General features: G+C 38.9%; 1 protein-coding gene across 1 annotated transcript in view; it reads right to left on the bottom strand.

Annotated features, from left to right (window-relative positions):
• The window catches only part of si:ch211-127i16.2 (probable flavin-containing monoamine oxidase A), a 212,643-nt gene extending 206,827 nt beyond the window's left edge, over positions 1 to 5,816 (bottom strand). The window contains exons 1-3 of the mRNA XM_055154170.1: positions 5,736 to 5,816; positions 3,560 to 3,866; positions 3,388 to 3,475 (exon numbers count right to left, since the gene is read on the bottom strand). Of these exons, the coding sequence (XP_055010145.1) occupies positions 3,388 to 3,475; positions 3,560 to 3,677 (206 nt within the window). The 5' untranslated portion in view covers positions 3,678 to 3,866; positions 5,736 to 5,816. The remainder of the gene's footprint in view (positions 1 to 3,387; positions 3,476 to 3,559; positions 3,867 to 5,735) is intronic.
• Between the last annotated feature and the right edge of the window lie 16,450 nt (positions 5,817 to 22,266).

Below are 22,266 nucleotides of genomic sequence, written 5' to 3'. Positions count from 1 at the left end.
CTCCATCATTACTGCTAGCAAATGCTGTTTGGCTAACTGCTTCTTCTTCAGAAACCTCAAGCTTTTTCCCTTTAGTTTTAGGCATTTTTGTCAACCCTTAGTCTCAGATTAATGCTCTCGTTAACAGTTGTGATAAACTCGAGTTTTAACGGGCTGTTTTAAATTAAGGGTCGGGAGTATACGCTTAGACCGCCGCCATGTCTCGCTGCCTACCCGGAAGTCCCGTATTTCACATTTTCTAACTTAAAATAATTTCTGAATTTGGAAAATACTTTATAAACCTACTTATGTACTAAACAATTGAAGTCAGAATAACTTACAAATGCTGTGCTAATAGAGCCAAGCATTTGTTGCAAACACAATTTGAACACAGAATGAGTTTGATGATGATGGTTTATAGATTTAAAAATGCAGGAGAAGTCTGGTGTTTTATCTATGATGCAACAATACGGGCGAAATGTGAAAGAGGCATTCCTGAGTGCCCATGAATGAAACATGAAGCATGAATGAAGGAAAAATACAACTCCAGGTATGTTTTAGGGCAGGGGAAACAGTAGAACAGGGGTCTCCAGCCTTTTTTATTTGGTGAGCAACCTTTATGAAACCAAAACACCAGGGAGCTCCTCGTTTTAGCAGTTGCAAGAAATTGAGAAAGTAGAAGAGCTAAGGCAAATTTTAACTGGCGAACAGTTAGATGCCTATTAAACATAAACCATTAGAGATGTAACAATATCCAAATCTCTCGGTACAATATTATCACGATATACATCTCACGGTACGATATTTATTGCGATATTTTGAAGGGGCTAATATAATTAAAGACAGGACACTTTTTTTGCTTTTAAAATACCTTCACAAGATTTTGGTGTGAATTATTTCCATTTTACTCCCAAGAATTCAAGTAAAAAACATATCTCTTCTTGTCTACACTGAAATGAATCATGGGATATGTAGTTCCCTATGTTTTTAAGCTGTTGCTACTATGTAACCATGCATTTAAGCAAAGGAACTTGTGATTCGAAATATTGTGACAGCCCACGATATTATTATGAGACTTTTGACGATACAATATTACGATATTTCATTTATTGTTACATCCCTATAAACCATGATCTATTTATCTATTTAAATTAGGAATCAAAATACAAAATACATTTACGATGGTAATTAATCAGATTTTAGTTAATAAGTGCAATACATATAATTCAGAAATCCCTTGGTGAGCTCCATAGAAGGGGGTGGAGCTACTTAGAAGCTGGGGGTGGAGCTACAGGTTGGAGAGCCCTGCAGTAGAACATGTTTAAAAGCTCAAAAAGTTGATAATAATGAATAGTGTTCTTTAAAGGTCCACTATGCAACTATCACTACTATGTATAAGTTTACATTCAGTATTAGTGTGTTTTGAGCTTTAAAAGGTTTAAGTGCATTTTAAAGTGGATACTTTTTACTTTTATTACACTTGAGAGCAGATATTTTTCTACTCCATCACTTTTTTGAAAAGGACTGAAAAGTAAAAAGCATTTTTTATGATAGTTTGAGACCTGGTGAAAAGGCTGATGGGTTTATTTAACATATTTGTAGTTTTGAGCAAATAAAAATATACAAATTAAAACAGCTAGAAAAACAGTACATTCAGTTATTTCTGTTGAACAAAATTCTGTACAAATCACTACAGTTGAAGCTTTATGTGACCTCAAAATCTGCACAAACCTTTTTTAAACAAGCACTTTAATATTTCTTTGCTTTGGTATCTGCACTTTTACTTAAATCATAAAATTGAGTGCTTCTTCCACCACTGATATAACATGACCTGTAGCTTGACCTGATCATGTGACCTGCCTGACCTGTGACCAGTGACGGCGGCATTAAACAGGCAAAGCTATAACATCTCCATGGAAACAAGCAAGACAACTCCACTGTAAAAGCCCCATACACCTTTAAAGGGACATTCCGGAACTTTGGACATCGGACCTCATTTCTTAGTGAGCCAGAGTATTGGAGACGTGTGCAGACACTTTTTAAAAATATTTCCTCCAGTCCTTGTCGATGTAAATGTCTGTGTTCATAGAATAATGTTTGAAATAAAACTAACCTTGCATCGCCTGAATCGTTGCATGTTCTTGGACTATTTTCTCATGTATCAGTCCGCCGCTGTCAAGCTTTCTATCAGGAAGTACAACTCACTGCTGCTGCTCAGACATAAATCCTTCAAATGCAAGGCTGGCTTTACTTCTAAAATTATTTTATCAACACAGACATTTACATGGACAGTCTGGTGTAATAACAGATTTGCTTCGGGTGTTTTGTGGAGTGGACAAGGCTGTTTTTAGTGGCAGGATAACTATGGCCATTGACATGCACTAGCCTAGCACCAGTGACCTCTGAAAATACAAGGACTGGATGGAATATTTTAAAAAGTGTCTCCACACGTCTCCAACACTCTGGCTCACTAGGAAATGAGGCCCTATGTCCAAAATTCTGGACGATCCCTTTAACTTTAGTCATACTGTATATATTTTTTCCAAACTACTATTTATGTACAGTGTTGGGAAGGTTACTTTTAAAATGTATTCCCCTACAGATTACAAATTACATACCTCAAAATGTAGTTTGTAACGGAATCCATTAAATTACTTAAAGTGAGTAACGTAATCTGAATACTTTGGATTACTTGATTTGCTGTAGAGAAGCAAAGATGAGGATATCGTAACATAAGATGTTTTGTCTGTTAAAAGAAAATAAAAAGCCCAGACTTTCCTTAACCGTATTAAAAATATTATTGATAGAAGATGAGGAGACAGGTCCGCCCAGCATGGTTTAGTCCTGTTAAATCCTGTTTTAGTCCTGGTTTAGTCGTGGCTTTAGACCTGGTTTAGACCTAGTTTAGATCTAGTTTAGACCTGCATTTAGTCCTGTTTTAGTCCTGTTTTAGTCCTGGTTTAGACCTGGTTTAGACCTGGTTTAGACCTGACTTAGACCTGTTTTTAGTCCTGTTTTAGTTCTGATTTAGTCCTGGTTCAGTCCTGGTTTAGTCCAGGTTTAGTCCTGGTTATAAACCTGGTTTAGACCTGATTTTAGTCCTGGGTTTAGACCTGGTTTAGACCTGGTTGAGATCTAGTTTAGACTTGGTTTAGTTTCCAGGAATGAGTGGAATTACTAGGAAAAAAAAAAAAAAAAAAAAAGGGATATAGCCCAAAATGTGAAAATAGGAAAATATCGCCATTTAATCCATTTATTTCAACAAAGTAACTGTAATCCAATTACCACTCACTGAAACTGTAACTGTAACTGAATACAGTTACTCATAATATGTACTCTGATTACGTAACTCCGGTACATGTAATCTGTTACTCCCCAACACTGTATGTAAAACAAAGTCCACATTACCTCCCAACCCATTGTCCTCCGAAATCCCAGCGGTCCTTCCCACTGGCTGCTGGTATCTCACATGTTACCGTGCGCCCGCCCACTCGATCTACAACAACATACAAACACAACATTTCACCTTACATGAACTCAAAATCCTCACTCACGTCAACTTCAAAATACCAACTTCTACCTTTGCCTTCCAGAACCAGGATTTTCAGCTTGGAATTTCTCTTTCGGAGCACATGAGCAGCAGACAGGCCGGACAGCCCAGCTCCCACTACAATAACGTCCCAGATTTCAGCTGTCATGTCGGGTATGAATGGGAGTAGTGGTGCAGCCTGCTTTTCTAGTCCATATCTGAGAAGTTTATCTGGGGAGAGTTTTGTAACCGCCGTACTTTGGAACTGAGAGCTGCAGTGAGTGAGTGACCTACTTGGCACCGCGTGGAGGGGCCGGGCTGGAGGTGTCACTTCCAACAAAAAGAGCCAGAGTTTTTACTGTAAAAGAAAGATGTGAAAAGACTTGACGTTAAAGGTGATATATTACACAAAATTGACTCTTCTGAGCTTTAAGTCATGTTAGAATGTTGTTACCTCCTCAAAAAACATACCTAGAGTTGTTTTGTTTCATTCACACATGTTTGGGTGAGCCTGCTTTATTAGTCTGTTTACATCTCCAAAGCTCAAAATGCTCTGTTCCACCTTGTGATGTCATGTAGCAGTAGTTCAAGTGTGAACAGTTACTTTTTACCTTTTAGTTCAGTAGTAATGAAACAAAACACAACACCAGGTATGTTTTTGATGAAGAAGCAGCTTTATAAGAAAAGAAAAGTCCAGCTTCTTTCAGTTGAGACTCCTCACTAAAGCAAAGCCCTACCTCCCACAGGCAGAGTTCGAAAGAGCGATCCATGCATTCATAACATCACGCCTGGACTATTGCAATTCTTTGTATGTAGGGTTAGACCAGGGCTCCCTGCAGCGCTTACAACACGTCCAGAACGCTGCAGCTCGTCTGCTGACACATTCTAAGAAACGTGAACAGATCACACCTTCTCTGTGTGTAATAGGGTGCAATTTAAAATGCTATAAATTGTTTTCAAATGTTTACACTCTATGGGTCCAGTCTATTTGAGGGAGTTACTGCAGCCCTATACTCCACCCAGAGCCCTGAGATCAGCTGACCAGCTCCTGTTGGTCGTGCCCAAAACTAGGCTCAAGACGAGAGGAGACAGAGGCTTTTTCTGTGGCAGCGCCAAGACTGTGGAACAACCTTCCTCTTCCTGTCAGATCCTCTCAGTCTGTAACGCAGTTTAAGATTAGACTGAAAACTCATTTTGTCTCCCTGGCATTTAGTACTAGCTAGTCAGGTTATCTTGGTATATTTATTGTAGTTTTCACATGTTTTCTGTATATATGTATTTGTAACTGTTTCTTCTATTTTGTTGACTTGTATGTGAAGCACTTTGGTCAGCTGAAGTTGTTTTAAATGTGCTATATAAATAAACTTGAACTGAAAAAAGGTGTAATATAAGCCCTAGTGTTTTGTCAACCAATACATTTTTGTTACATTTTAGAGACCATTTTTTATCAGTAACTACATGGTAATTTACATGTTAGTTAGTGGTTATTCGGGTATTAGTTGGTGTTTCTAAAGCATATTAAGACAATAGATAACACTAACACTTAACATATGGAGATCTCCATGTTACCTTTTGTAACAGACCCTGTTGGGCAGATTAAAAGTTTCCTGTAAAACACAGGGAAAGAATGAAACAGGCAACCGTGAAGTTTCTCTTTGTCTCGCTTCTGCCATATGTATTTATACAATCATGTATTTCATTTCAATATTCAGCTTTTACCACCGTTCTTGGTTTACAATTCACAATTATGTAATAAATTCTCATCAAAAACATCAAAATCCTGTTTAAGATCATGTACAGTAAACATTTCCATTTGCTATTGCTGTTTAATTCTTACATTTTAACCAAAATACACGTATTAATTTCTACACTCGCTTTTTATATACCATTTTTAATGTATAACCACCTCCACCTTCACAGCTCATGAATAGCACGGCAGTAACCGTGTACTACTGACTGGCTTTTAGCTTCAGCTTGAGACCCTTTTTAACTTTTACTTCTGAACTTATGCTTTACACTTTTACAATCAAAACAGTGTTGGAGCACTTTATAAAATAAATGCGTAATAAACTCAAAATGGCACTGTAGCCTCGCCTTTACCTGTCTTTTCACATGGCTCAAACTTGACAAAAACACAGTATTTAGCGACTGATATATACTTTCACAACTTGTGCTTGTTACTTATTGTTTATGACCAATATAATGTGGGTTTTACTTCAATACTGACCTGTAAAACACAGGGAAAGAAAGAGACAAACAACCGTGAAGTTTCTCTTTGCCTCGTTTCTGCCATATTGGAGAGGACGACCTCTGACCTCACAATACTTTCTCGAGGAGTCATACGTTACCTACTGGCGTGAGGGTGTAATTACAGGTTAAATAAAGTTATTACTCAATTTAATTTTAATTTAAGCAATAACTTATTACCAATACATACAAAAATAAAACAATGTGAAAACACATTACTGTGTATCACACTTTTGTTTTTAAAATGCTATATTTGCTGAAAATAAATTATGAACATGTTAAATAAGTGTCAGATTTTTTTTTTTTTCGCTCGACGCACCGACTCCCCTCAACTTTTGCTCTCTGCACCAAGTCATTCCCCTTCAGAACGTACATTCTGCCAATGAAAGTAGGCCTCCTACACATCACATCAAGTTTGTGGAATTGTAGAATATTGTTTTGTATCCCACGTTTGTATATGTATGAAGAATTGTTGTGCAGGAGTACAGGTGCTGTTGGAGTCTTACTACTAAGAATGTTATAACATGGTAGAAAAGCTCCAAAGAGTTGATTTTGCATAAGACACTCTCTGTAAGTTTAGCAGTGTTTCCACTGTATAGAGCAGGTGTCTCCAGCCTTTTTCCTCTGGTGAACAACCTTTATGAAATGAAAATGCCAGGGAGCTACTCATTTTAGCAGTTGAAAGAAACTAAGAAAGTTGAAGAGCTATGGCAAGCTTTAGACAGCAAGGGATGTAACAATATCCAAATCTCTTGGTACAATATTATCATGAGATGCATCTCACGGTACCATATTTATTATGATATTTTGAAGAGGCCAATATAATTATAGATATAAAATACCATGACAAGAGTTTGATGTGAATTATTTCCATCATAATTGCAAGAATTAAAGTAAAAAACATGTTTCTTCATGTCGTCTGCACTGAAATGAATCATGGGAGATGTAGTTCCCTATGTTTATAAGCTGTTGCTACTATAAAACCATGCATTTAAGCAAAGGAACTTGTGATTCAATATATTGTGAGAGCCCACGATATTATGATGAGACTTTTGACGGTACAATATTACGATATTTCATTTATTGTTACATCCCTATAAACCATTATCTATTTATCCATTTAAATTAGGAATCAAAATGATACATTTGCAATGGTAATTAATCAGATTTTAGTTAATAAGTGCAATACAAATAATTCAGAAATCCTTTGTGGAGCTACTTAGAAGGGGGCTCCAGAGGTACAGGTTGGAGAGCCCTGCAGTAGAACATGTTTAAAAGCTCAAAAGGTTGATAATAAGCCAACGATATTACTGTGAGACTTTTGACGATACAATATATATTTTTTTTATTATTTCGAATATTGTCACATCCCTATAAACCATTATCTATCTCTAAGTTAGGAATCAAAATTATACATTTACTATTGTAATTAATCGGATTTTAGTTAATAAGTGAAATCCTTTGGAGAGATACTTAGAAGGGGGTGGAGAGCCCCCAGGCTGAAGACCCCTGGTTGTAAAGTGTCCGTCCTGTTTAGGGGTTTCAAACGGACCACTTCTGGCACTACCTTCCAACGAGGTCTGGCACGATTAATCCTTCAAGTGTCCAAACAGAACTCATGTTTTGTGTGTCAAACTGAAAACATGAACCAAACTCTGCCAACATCCTCTACCTCATAATTTCCAAATAAATATGGTGTAGTAAATATCCAGTGTGGAGCGTGCATCTAATACAACTAACTAATGAAAACGCTCCGAGGTCCCTTTGAATAAGACCAAAGTGAACTAAATTGAATGAACCCACTTAAATTAAAGTTACTGATTAAAAACATAAATCATTTCCAATCTTGTTCAAAGCAATTGTGCCATCAAACCATGCTCCTTAATTAGAAAACACAATTTTCACCCATGGTAATTCCCTCTGTTACCAGTAGATGGAGCCTTAAACCATATGAGCAGGAAAATAATGTCTGGTTTTATACATGGTCATTATTTTAAGTTATAAAACAAGAGATGTCAAAGCAAAGATACTCAAGAGCAGGTTTAATTCAAGCTACCATGTGTGGCAGCAACGAGGGGTTAACAATTGAGTGTTATAAATTTTGTGATAAATTGTTGCAAAAATGCCACCCCAAGTCTAGTTTGGGGAAATAGAGTCTAAATGTGAGGCACACAGATAAGCATATCAAAGAGTGAGAGAGCAGGTTCCATCATTTACACAATCTTTATTTTTCTATTTTAAAACACAAGTTTAAATTCCTTAGAAGTAGCTACAGTGATTAATAAAAATAGGCAAGACAGTAAAACAAGACAGTGGGGGACATACCAAACAGACACCAGATGTGCAAAATGGGGATATGAGAACAGACCAACAGCTGCAAACAGGGTGAAACATGCAAAAAGAGCAAAAGAGTAAGAACAGTGAAAACAAAAAGAGCAACAACAAAAAAAACAGCAGCAAAACAAAACAGGAATAAAACAACTCACGCCGCTGTAGGCCACCGCTGACACCTAAAAAGTACATTTTGCGAATTATAATCTGAGTCTGCAGTACAAGATTCTGGGCTAAAGAACATATCTCAGACTGAATCAAAGTTGGTTGGCACAGGTATTACTTTGTAGTAGGGTTTTGGTTACCTGCCGCCACGGTTTAGGGGAGCGAGAGACTCACTGGGCTCACCCGTGGAACGAAGCAAAGACTCCGGTAAGAATTTGGGCATGGATGAATGAATGGAGGAGTATCTGGGGTGCATTACCTCTCAGAAGAGCTGAAAGCGCACACTACCTGCTATGGAGCAAGGGACACGTGCGGCACCGAGCACCGGCACTAAAAGTCAAAAGAATTATATAACGATTGGACCTAACGTGCATGGGAGCTTAGGGATTGGTATTTACCAGAGCTGAAGGACAGAGCGGCCACGAGGAGAGGCCCAGAAGAGCGTGAGGGCAAAAGGGAGAAATGACAGAGAAGGGAAAGCGCTTAAATAGATCACCAGCTCAGCGCCACCGAATGACAGGTAAGAGCACCTGCAGCCCAGACCCTCAAAGTCGTTGTTCCGGTTCTTCGTGGGATCATGTCAAGATGTGATTTATTTACACTGGTGTTTACATATTTGCGCCACCCTCAGGCCACATTAGGCACATGCGCTCCAAGATGTTCTATCATTTGTATCTAACGTACCAAGGACATCAAACGACTTCTAGTCATATGCACAACTGCAAGCATTGATTTACTTTATTCTGGAGCCGTGTATTAATCGAAGTCATGTTAGACAAGTTTGACTGGAGTCGGCATTGTTCTTGTCGAATCTGCAAATGAAACAGTACGTCAGATACAAATGATACAACATCTTGGCGTGAATGTGCCTAATGTGGCCAAAGGGTGGCGCAAATATGTAAACATAATCCGTGTATCCTTCGTTCATTCGTTTTTCAATACAAAACCAAAAATAAGAAAACGAAAAAACAACTGTTTTCTTCATTATTTGTCTCCAAAACCAAAATGAAAAAACAGATAACGATTCGTTTTTTCAGTTTTCGATTTTGTGTTAAAATGAAGAATGGAAAAAACGGATAACGGCCGTTTCCCGTTTACGTGACTTCCGTTACTGCGATGCCGGACTTTTGCGCTGCATACGGACTGAACCTGGACTGAACCAGGACTGATCCAAGTCCGGGACCAGATCGGAACCAGACCGGAACTGAGACCGGAACCAGAGCGGGACCAGAGTGGGACTAAGACCGAGACCAGCGGTCCGAGCAGTTCCGTGACATCCTTTGCGCTGGTTCCGTACGGGGAAAGCGAGAATGCGCTGTGGACTACAGGTTCGGACGGGCTGCTCCTGTCCTCTGCGTTGAAGAACCACAGCTGGTTCCGAGGTGGTGCAAAGCAACCGGACAGGAGCGTGAATCCAGTTTGGTTGGTTATAGTTTTGACCATTGGTCCTCCGCCCATTTGGTTCTTCCCCGGGTAAAGCACTTCTCAGGCCGAGGCTCCTGACATCACTCCCCACTCCAGCTCATCTGAGCCCGGCCTGAACAGGAGCTGCTCCCGCTGGCTGCAATAGTTCGTTGGATCTGCTGTCCGTTGGATCGTTTGGTGCGAGACCGGAGGCTCAGAGCCCACGGCAGGGCCGGAGCTTGAAGCTGAGGCTCGGACCCCGTGGAGCCTCAGAGTCAAAGCTCGGAGTCTGCCCTGGTCCCGGTCTGGTCTCGGTCTCAGTCCCGGTCTGGTCCCGCTCTGGTCCCGGACTTGGATCAGTCCTGGTTTAGTCTGTATGTGGAGCAAAAGTCCGGCATCGCAGTCACAGAAGTCACGTAAACGGGAAACGGCCATTATCCGTTTTTTCCATTCTTCATTTAAACACAAAATCGAAAACTGAAAAAACGAATCGTTATCCGTTTTTTCATTTTGGTTTTGGAGACAAATAATGAAGAAAACTGATGTTTTTTCATTTTCTTACTTTTGGTTTTATATTGAAAAACAAATGAACGAATGATACACGGATTCAACACCAGTGTAAACAAATCACATCTTGACATGATCCCACGAAGAACCGGAACACCAGTCTTGCCACACATGTAATTAGACTGACAGACTCGCCCTTGTTGTTTTCTCACATATCACCACTAGACTGGACAGGATAGTAAATAAAGCACTTTGAGGGGCCCATATGATTTTCTGATCTGTTATAATCCTCAAAAACACACCAGGAGTTCATCACCAGGATCATTTTGAGCTTTTGAGATGTAAACAGCCTAATAAAAATGGTTAGTCAAACACGCGTGAATGAAACAAAACACAACTTCATGTATGGTTTTGATGAGGTAACAACATGGCTAAAAGCTCACAAGAGTAGGGATGGGCATGATTAGTCAGTTTAATTGACAAACCGAATGTAGGTTGTTGTGCGTAGCGTAGGGGGACCAAACGTCTGTGTCCGGGGACAAACAGGGGTCCGTACATGTTAGGGGTGTGCAAAAATATTGAAATATTGATATATCGTATCGCTTAATGTGATGATACAGTACTGATATCGTGGGCTGCTGTATCGATGTATCGCCAAGAGTATTTTTTTGTATATTTCACTCAATTATTTTATTACAGCACTACAGTTTTGTTGTTTGTTTAGTGGAAGGAAACACATTTATGTAACACATTTGACATTTTCACAGTTTTGAGGATTAAAATGGGCGTGTTTCTTATTCACTTTGCACAAGAAGTAAGACTTTTAGTATCACAGCCACGATTTAGCCTTTATTTTTATTGAACCATATCGAATCGATTTGAAATATATCATATCAAATCGAAAGTGCTCTGTATCGTGATATGTATCGTATCATGGTCTATGTATCGAGGTATGTATCTGTTGGGAAGGTTACTTTTAAAATGTATTCCCCTACAGATTACAGATTACATATCCCAAAATGTAGTTTGTAACATAATCCATTAAATTGCTTAAAGTGAGTAATGTAATCTGAATACTTTAGATTACTTGATTTGCTGTAGAGAAACAAAGACGAGGAAATCTTCACATAAAATGTTTTGTCTGATAAAAGAAAATAAAAAGCCCAGACTTTACTGAACCAAATTAAAAATATTATTGATAGAAGATGAGGAAACACGTCCACGCAGCAGGATTTAGTCCTGTTATAATCCTGTTTTAGACCTGGTTTAGTCCTGGTTTAGTCCTGGTTTAGGCCTGGTTTTAGATCTGGTTTATATCTAGTTTAGATCTGGTTTAGACCTGGTTTTAGACCTAGTTTAGATCTAGTTTAGACCTGGTTTAGATCTAGTTCAGACCTGGTTTAGTTTCCGGGCAATGAGTGGAATTACCGAAAAAGAAAAAAAAAAAAAAAGGGATACAGCCCAAAATGTGAAAACAGGAAAATATCGCCATGTAATCCATGTATTTCAACAAAGTAACTGTAATCTAATTACCACTCACTGAAACAGTAACTGTACCTGAATACAGTTACTCATAATTTGTACTCTGATTATGTAACTCCGGTACATGTAATCTGTTACTCCCCAACACTGCGTATCGGCAACTTCTGAATGATACCCAGCCCTAGTACATGTGTCTCTGCACTCAGAAGGAGCGAGCACAAACATTCGGTCAGTCTGCAACGTGCCGAACCGCAAATGCGTATTTAACAGTGACTTGTACAAGAAATTCCACGTTTTCTGTTCCGGTCGGGACAAGTGTGAGTCCATGTGCACAGTGAACAAAGCAGCACATATGTTTCGGTGTCCAGTGGGAAAAAGTTTGCCAGGTGAGAGAAGCGCAATGTCGATGACGAGTCCCCAACTCCCACCCCCCGTACGGTGTCCTGGTTTTGACAAACGCAAATATGGTCACACAAACCTGTATTCCACTGAGTCATGCCGCATCAGCGACACAAGAGCTGTTTTTTTTTTCTTTGCTTAGTTTATGCAAATTAGCCATGCAGTTTTAAGTTTCGTTTCAGTGAGAGTTGTGCAAAGCTGCATTAAACACATTATAATGTCAAATGGGCTGATGTGGCTCTAGAGTGGTTACGGTTTATATGTCGTAAAGTTGAATTTATGTATGCAGATTAGTAGTGCAGATAGGAAGAATAATGATGATCATTTTAATATAAAAACGTTAATGATTAATCAATAATCGATCGTTAATTCTCCCGACGATCGATTAAGAAAATTTCATCGAATGCCCATCCCTAGACAAGAGGCAAGTTAGTGTAATATAGGACCTTTAAAGACACAAGCATTGTCAGAGTAAACAAACACTGCCTATAGCCTTTGCCTTAAAGAGACCCACATTACAGTAGAAATAATCCAGGCTCATTTCAAAGTGTCACATAGAGGGAAAAGGCTCGCACTAGCAGCAGCTCATTAATTTGCACCTCTGATGGGGCCAGCAGTAATGCCACACTCATTAAAATGCAGCTCTGTAATTACAGGTGGGAGGATGTAAAATTAGCTTTTGGGTGATTGCCTTTTCGCCGATATTTTCATGACAGAAAAGTAGGATTTTTAGGTCTGTTTCTGTTACGGTTTTGTTGCTGTATATGGCAGTAATTTTGAGTATACTCTATGAAACATTTGCTAGTAATTAATAGTGTTATTAATAAAAATATATATATTGATTTCATTTTCATCTATATATATATATGTGTGTGTGTGTGTGTGTTCCTCAGTTTCCACGGTAGCAAATAGTAGATTATTTTTTCCATTTGGAGTTTCCAAAATGAAGTACCACAGACTAAATAAAAATAAGTAACCCATTAGCCTTTACATTCCAAATAGGAAATGAGCATGGGGATACTTCCAGCTCCATTGACTGTGGCTCCAGTTCACTTTACACTGAAAAATTGTCACCCCACTCTCTATAAATGCTGGCAGCCTCTCATTTTGGTCTTAAAATTATTATTTTATTAACCCGTTCTGCATGATCCTGGTGTTTTTATTTTGCTTTATTTTATGTAACCAAATTCCTTTTCTTGGCTCCAAATTCACCCCATAACTGCAAGCCTCACTGAGCTTCATTTGACTGGAGCTAAACACTAGTGGTGACGTCACACTTATTCCACTTCTTCATACAGTCTATGTTAAGTACAGAACAGTGTGTTTGCTTTAGGTAAGTAAACAGTGAAGGGAAACAACGATAACAAGATTAAAAGTGTAAAATTGACTCTAAAAAGTCAGTTTTGTTAAATAGATCATTTCAAGTGTTAAAAGAGTATTATTTCAAGGTCTTATATAAAGTAAAATTGACTCTTGTAAGCTTTTAGTCATGTTATAATGTTGTTACCTCATCAAAAACAAACCTGAAGTTGTGGTTTGTTTCATTCACACATGCTTGAGTAGGCCTTTATTATTATTCTGGCTACATCTCCAAAGCTAAAAATGCTCTGTTCCACTTTGTGATGTCATGAAACGGTAGTTTACAAGTCAACAGCTACCTTTTACTAGGCTGATTCATCAGCTGGTTTCACTTCATGGAAACCGTCTGACCTTGCAGCATTAGGATTCGTTCGCTTGACAGTAGGCAAGTACTTTTTTAATTTAACCAGTCGCTACTATTTGGTCGTGACATATGTAATGTGCCACTAACGGGGCTAACTGGTATATTAAGCTTTTCCTAAATCCCGTAGGAAAAAGGACAATAACATCTTTCCCCTTGATAAAATTCACCAAACATTCTCTTCGCTCCTCGATCTCAGGAATCGTTGCCAACACAGAATGTACGGCTCTTCGCTGATTGGCTGGTGCCCGAACTCGCACTTCCGGGGTTTTTGAGAACCGTCTAGTGCAGGGGTGTCAAACTTTTGGTCTATCCAACCTATTTTGATCCCAAAGGGGCCGGATCAGAAAACTCCTGGCATATATACCCCCAAAATAACAATAAGTTCAAATATTTGTGCAGAGAAACGCAAATCTATTACAGAAATCTTTTTTAATTGATGAACTCTTTCTTTTACAAAATATTATAATATCATGAACGACCTGAAACTTAAAGAAAAATGCAATTTCAACACAATGTTTTAACATGAACTTGTGTGCAAATAGGAATAAGTCAATTTTTCTTGGAAAATCCTGCACTCGGCTCCACTTTTCTCATGTTGGACATTTTGTTGATGAGGGTGACACGGTCAACAGTCAAAACGATCGTCCTTTAAGAGCGTTTGGAAAGAGACAAGTCTTCATTTGTGCTGCTCTGGTGGGAGGGGCCACGTACAGAGACACTGCTATGATAAGCGGTGCAGAAAATTACCAATATTTTAATAGAAAATATAATTTAAATATTTTAGTAGAAAATCAGCCGAGGGCCAGATTAAAGGTCTTGGAGGGTCGGATCTGGCCCCCGGGCCGTATGTTTGACACCTGTGGTCTAGTGTATTCTGATTCCTGACCTAGTCTCTGGAGAGAAATGAAATTAAGTGGAGGCAACCTTTCTAACCTGGCTAACCTTTTCCATTTAGTTCAGTAGAAATTGACAAATCCATACCTGAAATCATCCAAATGATTTTAGTGAAAGTGTACGGAGTATAAAAACACAGTGGAGCATTATCTGTATTACCACATGACATCACTAGGTGGAGGAACTCAGCCTAAATATGCAGAATTTGTGGTTTGTATGTGAATGAAACAAAACACATCTCCAGGTCTGTTTGTGATGAGGAAACAACAATATAACATAGATCAGAAAGTAGCATGATACCGGCCTATTAAGTACCTATTAAGTATCTACTACTACTAATACTTTGTTAAGGCTTCATAGTAAACAGTCATGATTAAATATTACTGAAAACAGTGTACCAAAAGACATCAATAGAAAAGTCTCGCAGAGTCTGTTGGCAGGCCTTCTCTGTAAGTGTGTCATGACATCTTGTAAACTAAACCGAGCTATCAACCAAGCCCAGTGATTTCCTTGTTTATGAATATTTATGGCAAAAAGACCAATTATTATGCATGCAGATTTGTGTGTTTTCAAAGTGGAGCAGGAAAAGTTGCTCAAAAGAGAGATCCAGCTCGTACCACATGGTGATTCTCAGACGCCACGCTGTTTCTTCCCTCACCTCTGGGTTATAGTCTTTCTTAGTGTTTGCATTCGAAATATATGCTAATGTCCGTCTGGTCCCAGGAGATGTACAGAGGCTTCTCTCGTAGCGCAGGAGTTGTACTGTTGATTGTAGAATTGTACTGCGAGTGGAAAAGTTGGTGCGGTTTTTCGAACTGTGTATATTTCTGTGTTCTTGCGTGTCTAGACTTTTCATTACCACCAGGATTTGATGTTTTATAATGTTGTTTCCTCATCACAAACAGAGCTGGAGTTGTGTTTTGTTTCATTCACACGTCTGAGTAACTTTATTATGAGTCTGTCTACATCTCCAAAGCTCAAAATGCTTTGTTCCACCTTGTGATGTCATGTTGCGGTAGTTTTCATGTTATGTTTTACCTTTTGTTCAGAAGAGATTGGTAATTCCAGGACTGAAATTATCCAAATGATTCTAATGAAGGTGTGTGGAGTTTAAAAACACAATGGAGCACTACCTGTACATGACATCACAAGTTGGAACTGAGCGTTATCCATTTGAGAGAAGATCTGAGCCTAAATATGTAGGGTTTGAGTTGCACAAGTGGCCACTCATTGGTAGTCTGATTCATCAGTCGGTTTCACTTTGTGGAAACCGTGTGACCTCGCAGCTTTAGGATTCGTTAGGCGGGTACTTTTTAACCAATCGCTGCTATTTGGTCAAGACGTATGTAATGCACCGCTAACGGGACAAACTGGTATATTAAGCTTTTCCCAAATCTTGTAGGAAGAAGGCCAATGATGTCTTTCCCCTTGATAAAATTCACCAAACATTCTCTTTGTTCCATCTTTAAATCCTCGATCTCGAGAATTGTTGCCAACACAGAATGTATGGCTTCATCTACATTCATCTCGACCGCTTTGTTTACTGCCGTGCTGTATCACAAAAGGGACCCAGTCATGGCTTCATACCTACAACTTCCGAGGTTCTTGCAAACCGTCCAGTATATTCCGATTCCTGACCTAGTCACTGGAGAGAAATCAAATTGACCAGAGGCACTAGGTGGCGCCAGCTTGACTAACTCATTGGTCCTGCAGCGAAAAAATCCCTCAAGTCCAGAAAGCATTTTTCTACAGAGCGCAATGTAAACACAGACTGCCCATGTTCGGTAAACCAGGCACTTACAGCTTTCAGAAAGGTTGGAGTTTGTGTCAGTTTTTACCTATTTTCAGATCATAAGTCTTTTCTCAGCTTAAAATCTTTCAGTTGTCTTAAGAACAGCTTTTAATTATCTGCTCTGCTCTAGCTACTCTCTCTCAGAGACAAGCATCATTGAACTCGGCCCATTAACTCAAATGGGTGACCATGTTTAGGCCCAGAGGCTTGGTTACTCCCCCTTCAGAGCGCTGTCACAACATCAGAAGAAGAAGTTGCAGTGAATTGTTTTGCATCCTGCTATAGTATATATATAGAAAATGTCGTGTGGGAGGTAGAGGTGTGCAAAAATATTGAAATATCGATCTATCATATCGTTTAAAGTGATGATATAGTATCAATATCATGGGCTGCTGTATCCCTATATCACCAACAGTACTTTTAGGTATGTTTTATTATACCTTTTTTAGGTATATTTTGCTAAATTTACTATTTTACTAAAAAACTTCATATTGATTTAGACTTTGTTTTTCACTGAACCATATCAAATTGATTAGAACTGATTGATTAGATTTAGATTTAGATTTATTGTACTGAAATACAACAAAAAATTCCACAGAGCAAATCTGTAGCAGTAAAAATGAATAAATATAGACACATTCTCACATCCATACCAATAAAAACATTAAATAAATAAAAAAATAAATAAATAGATTGTTGCTCTGAGTCCCTTCAGGCCTTTTATCTTTGCCTGTGCTCCTGGAGCACGTCTCCTGCTCGTGGATAGAAATATATTGTATTGAATCTTCTTGGATTGAAAGTGCATTGTATTAAAAAATCTATGATATTGTGGCCTTTGTATCGAGGTATGTATCGTATCGACAACTTCTTAATGATACCCAGCCCTACTGGGAGCATGGGTGATGTAGGCTTGTGGGCGGAGCATTGGACAGAATCTTACAGCTAAACATAAGGAGAGTTCAAATAGGGCCTGGGAGAGATCGCTCAATTACTCAAACATGCATGGACGATAGGGGTGTGCAAAAATATCGGAATATCGGTATATTATATCGTTTAATGTGATGATACAGTATCGATATCGTGAGTATTTTTACGTGTGTTTTACTAAATTATTTTGTTACAGCTACAGTTTTGTTGCTTGTGGAGTGAAAGGAAACTCATTTATACAACACATTTGACATTTTGACACTGTTTTGAGGATTAAAATGTTTGTGTTTCATATGAACTTTGCACAATAAGTGGTTTAACAAAGACTTTTAGTATCACAGCCATGATTTATCCTTTATTTTTTTAATGAACTGTATCGAATCGATTTGAAATATATCAAATCAAAAGCGCACTGTATCAAGATATGTATCGTATCATGGCCTGTGTATCGAGGTATGTATCGTATCAGCAACTTCTTAATGATACCCAGCCCTAATGGATGACATCTAACACCTCTTCGGGCATGTTTTTGATGAGGGAACATTAAAGCTGCACTGTAACTTGTAACTTTTTGATTGTGGGTCCATCACCTGCTTGTTTCTACGGATATGTCATTGGAATGTTCCACAGTATGACAAGAAACAACTCTAACTTACATTCACCTTCAAGTACAGGTGGTTTTAAAGCTCAAAAATACCTAGAAAAACAGGCATTCTGACTGTAAGTGCGGTCACCTCTTCACAGATCTGACCTGTAACTTGGTCTGGTTTGGTCTCCATGAAGACAGAAAGGTTTAATACCACACTGTGAAACATTCCGGACAAAGTGATAACATGTATATAAAGAAAAGCATTTGATGGACCCTCTACCAGAAAGTTTTTGCATAATATCGTTTCTTTAAGCAGGATTTGATCGGAATTTCCAAATTCAATTCACAGAGTGTTTACTGACAAACAAAAATAACTCCCAGGCAAGTGTCCAAAACAGTGCAAAGTTATCAATAATCTGAAACGGCGTATAAGTTGTTTGTAGAAAATAGCAGATATTCCCGTTTGAATCAAGCAATCACATTTTTGTCAGACTTAAACATCTTAAAACATGACCTTGGCTAAAATAAAAATATCAGTTGCTCTTTTAACAAGGAGTTAAAGTGAGTCAGTTAAGTTTTGTTAGCTCTGGTGTTATTCATGAGTGTTAACTTTTTGACAGACAGGTGAGAAAGGTTCAGAGGGAGCCGTTGTGGATTTCAAGTAATAATTCTTTCTCTCTTGACAGACACTAATACTGGAAAGCAGAAATAAGAGATAGACTGTAACAAAAAGTCAAGCTGACCCAAGAACAATGTCTTTAATACCACTCCTCGCCTGTCAAATGGACATAATTAACCCCTGAGCCGCTGAGTTTGTTCCCAATTGACTTTACGTTTGAAAGTTGTCGCCCCTTTCTCTGTAAATGCTGCTGTCAGACTCGTCATTTTGGTCTTAAAATGTTCGTATTAACCTTCTCTACGTGATCCTGGGCTGTGTCCGAACGTCCACCCTAGTCCCTAACCCAAGTAAAACTCACTATTTTTTTTCACAAGAGCCACATTGGAAGAGCAAAATCAAAAGAAGAGCCATTTATACCCAACACATGCCAGCATACCAAGTCACCTTTGCAAATGTGCATTTCTACAAATAAACTGGACATCCCACAAAAAAGAAACACAGCCAAAACATTTTCAGTTAAAACCATATTTACCTTAATACTGGGATGAGCTGAAGCTGGCATGCATTATTACTATTACTAGTCTGCTTAAATAAACTCAACTTTAACATATAAACTGTAGAACCACATCAGCCCGTTTGAGATTATAATGTGTTTAATGCAGCTTTGACACATTTGTTTACATTTTACAGAAACAAAACTTAAAACCACATGGCTCATTTGCATAAACTGTAAACGCTGAGAAAAAAAAAAAGCAGCTCTTTCCTTGCGCGCTGATGTGTTTCAGTTTCTGTCGAACTAAAGAACAGGACTATGAGTGTTCTCTCTGTGACAGGGGGATGTGCTACTCATGGTGAGTCTGTTGTGTGTGTGTGTGTGTGTGTGTCGCGTTGGAGATGGTTCATGTTTTCAGAGATCATACATGTGCAGGTTTAGTGCAGCTCTTTATTGAACACTCATTTCACTTTATTTATGTTGGTCACTTTATTTTGATGATGTTAATGAACAGCATGGACTAGTTTTTAAAATGAGGCTCAGGCAGCGAGTCGGATACATTTACATTTATATTATTATATTTATATTTAAAACATTTTTTCAAAGTTGGGTTCGTTTAAAGCAGCGGTGCGCAATACGTCGATCCTAATCTACCAGTCGATCGCCAATCTACCAGTCGATCGCCAAGGTCGTGTGGGTAGATCGCCGTGTCTTAGTACTCGTGTCGTCTTGTACCGGGGTGCAGGCGTCTCAGTGCAGCCTGTGTGCTCATTTTAAACCCGCGGAGACTCTACGGCACATCACAAATACACACGCTCCCTATGCACGGCTCGTCTGCAACAGCGTGTGCCCTCGTGTACCAGCGTGCATCACAGGGCAGGTTCAACTTCCTAAACATCCTACCTGTCCATCTGCCTCACGTCAGCACGCCGCCCCTCGCCTTTTCACGCTCTCGCTCCTTCCTGCGTACAGCAAACACAAGCCCCTCCCACAGTGCGGCTGATTAGAAGAGCAAGACCAAACGTGAAGCAAAAACCAGTCTAAATTTGTGTTCCAGTGTTGGCACAAAGCAGGTCTACAGCATAGAGCAGATCTACAGAACAGACCTACTGCCACATTTGGCTGAAGTTTGTCTAACAAAAGTGCACAAATGCATCTGTGTTTGTCACGATGTGCGTTTGGTTTGGTAAATGTGCAGAGGCTGGTAAATATCACTGCAAAACCAGAAAAGAATGCAACTCCAGTTTGGAACTTTAAAAAACAGGTTTAAAAATCTTCCTTCACTTTTTTCATAGTTTTGTGTAAAGTGCCAGAGGAAGTTCTCTTAAAGAAGGGGTTCTCAAACTGTGGGTGAGGGTCCAAAAAAGGGGCACAGAGTGTTTCAGTGCAGTTTGCTTGGCTTTGTATTAGGTAGATCATTTTGACTTGGTCATTTTGTAAGTAGCTCACATGCTGATACAGTGTGAGCACCACTGATTTAAACTGTCGGTCGGGTACGGGTCGTTTATACATGGACCTGTAGATCACTGGTTGCTGGTGTCACGGCGCCCCCTTTAGGCAACACCATTAATTAAGCCTTGATTTATACTCAGTGTAATGCAGATGTTTGTGTTGCAGTGTTCACTATATGTTTATCTGCATATTTGAAAAAAATATATTGGCTGTGTTACTATTTTTGGTATAAGTTTGCGAGCCACCAATTAAAGCTTGGCGAGCCGCATGTGGCTCACAAGCTGCATAGTGAGTGTCCCTGCCCTAACCCCTCATTCACTACGTCGTCCTGCACTCTTTAGCTCACCATTAGTGCTCTCATTCACAGAGAGATTCGGACACACAGCTCACTTCAGTCGGGTCATGTGACTCTGCCGTCTGGGTGAAAAAACATCTGCTAAACTTCGATAAAACTTGATTTCTGTCATAAATAATAACCACATCAGACTGACACAAGCATTTATGGACTAATAATAACCATACAGGTTTTCGTCATGCTGGATTTCACATAAATGGACTGGATGATTTTATTTTTATCTGAGACAAGGATATAATGGCTCTTTTAACAGCTGAGTGTTTTATTCTGAATCAGGATCAACAGTGCCATAAACCAGCCCGTCTGTCTGCTTCATTCAAGTGATGTGTCCAGTTAAACACCTATCTCTGTCCACTGGGGGGTTTTTTTTCGACTCTCCCAATGCCCAATACTTTTCAGGGTGCATTGTGGGAGATTTTGAGTGCACTACTCTTTCACTCACTGGTCATTGAGACACCCCTAAAAATGGCATGATTGCTACTTAGGGAATAGTGTGAACATTCAGACACAACCCTGATGTTTTTATTTCACTATTTTGTCCATAAATAAACCTCTTCAGGGACATTTTTCAGGAGGAAACAATGTTATAACATGAAAAAGACTAAAAGTTCAGATGCTGTACTTTGATTTGTACCATTGTGCTGTGGTGAGGTTAGGCCTGTGATGAAAGCTTCAGAGTGATTGTTGTTCCTGGAGATGTCACCTGCTGGAAAGGTATGTGCCCCGCTGTGACCGAGCCCTGGTCACTGGACTGAGCACCGTCACCCTGAACTTAAAAAGGCTGGTGCCAGGGCATATGGGTGACTCAGGGGTTTGAATGAAGGTGATGATTACATGTTTTTATTTTAGCTGAAGGACAAACACGCTTCATGTAAGGAGTAAAAGAGTGTGTTTGTTATTTCCTAAAACACACTTTTACCTCTAGGCCCGGTCAAGCAGAAGTAAACAGCAAGGCCAAAAATTCAAGTTAATGCGTCTGATATAAAAATGTATTCAACAGATACATATGTACTCTAGTTTATGAAACTGTTTACCTTTTTTCTGTACCATTTTTGGTTCTGAAGTTACATACGTTTTAAACAGACCATGTATGAACTAAATTATTTCCCGAATTTCAGAGACCTGCAAATCATGTAAATAAATGGATGTATTTCATCATATCTTGTGTTATTTGATCTTTTGATGAAGGTACATGATTTTAAAAAAAAAAAAAAAAAGTTTAGTATTTAAAATGATAAAAAATTTCTTGGAAGGACTGAAAAATTTTAATAGAAATAGTTTCCTTTCATTTTGAAGTAATATTAAAGTATTTGGAAGAAAAAAGCTGACAAATTATGCAAAATACTTACTTGCACAATTTTCCCTCCGTTACTTTTCCC

Source organism: Boleophthalmus pectinirostris, unplaced genomic scaffold, assembly GCF_026225935.1.
Source record: "Boleophthalmus pectinirostris isolate CB_2022bp ecotype Guang Dong unplaced genomic scaffold, ASM2622593v1 HiC_scaffold_18, whole genome shotgun sequence".
Classification (NCBI taxonomy): domain Eukaryota; kingdom Metazoa; phylum Chordata; class Actinopteri; order Gobiiformes; family Gobiidae; genus Boleophthalmus; species Boleophthalmus pectinirostris.
Note: the sequence above shows the minus strand (reverse complement) of the source record. Positions and strands in the feature narration are given on the sequence as shown.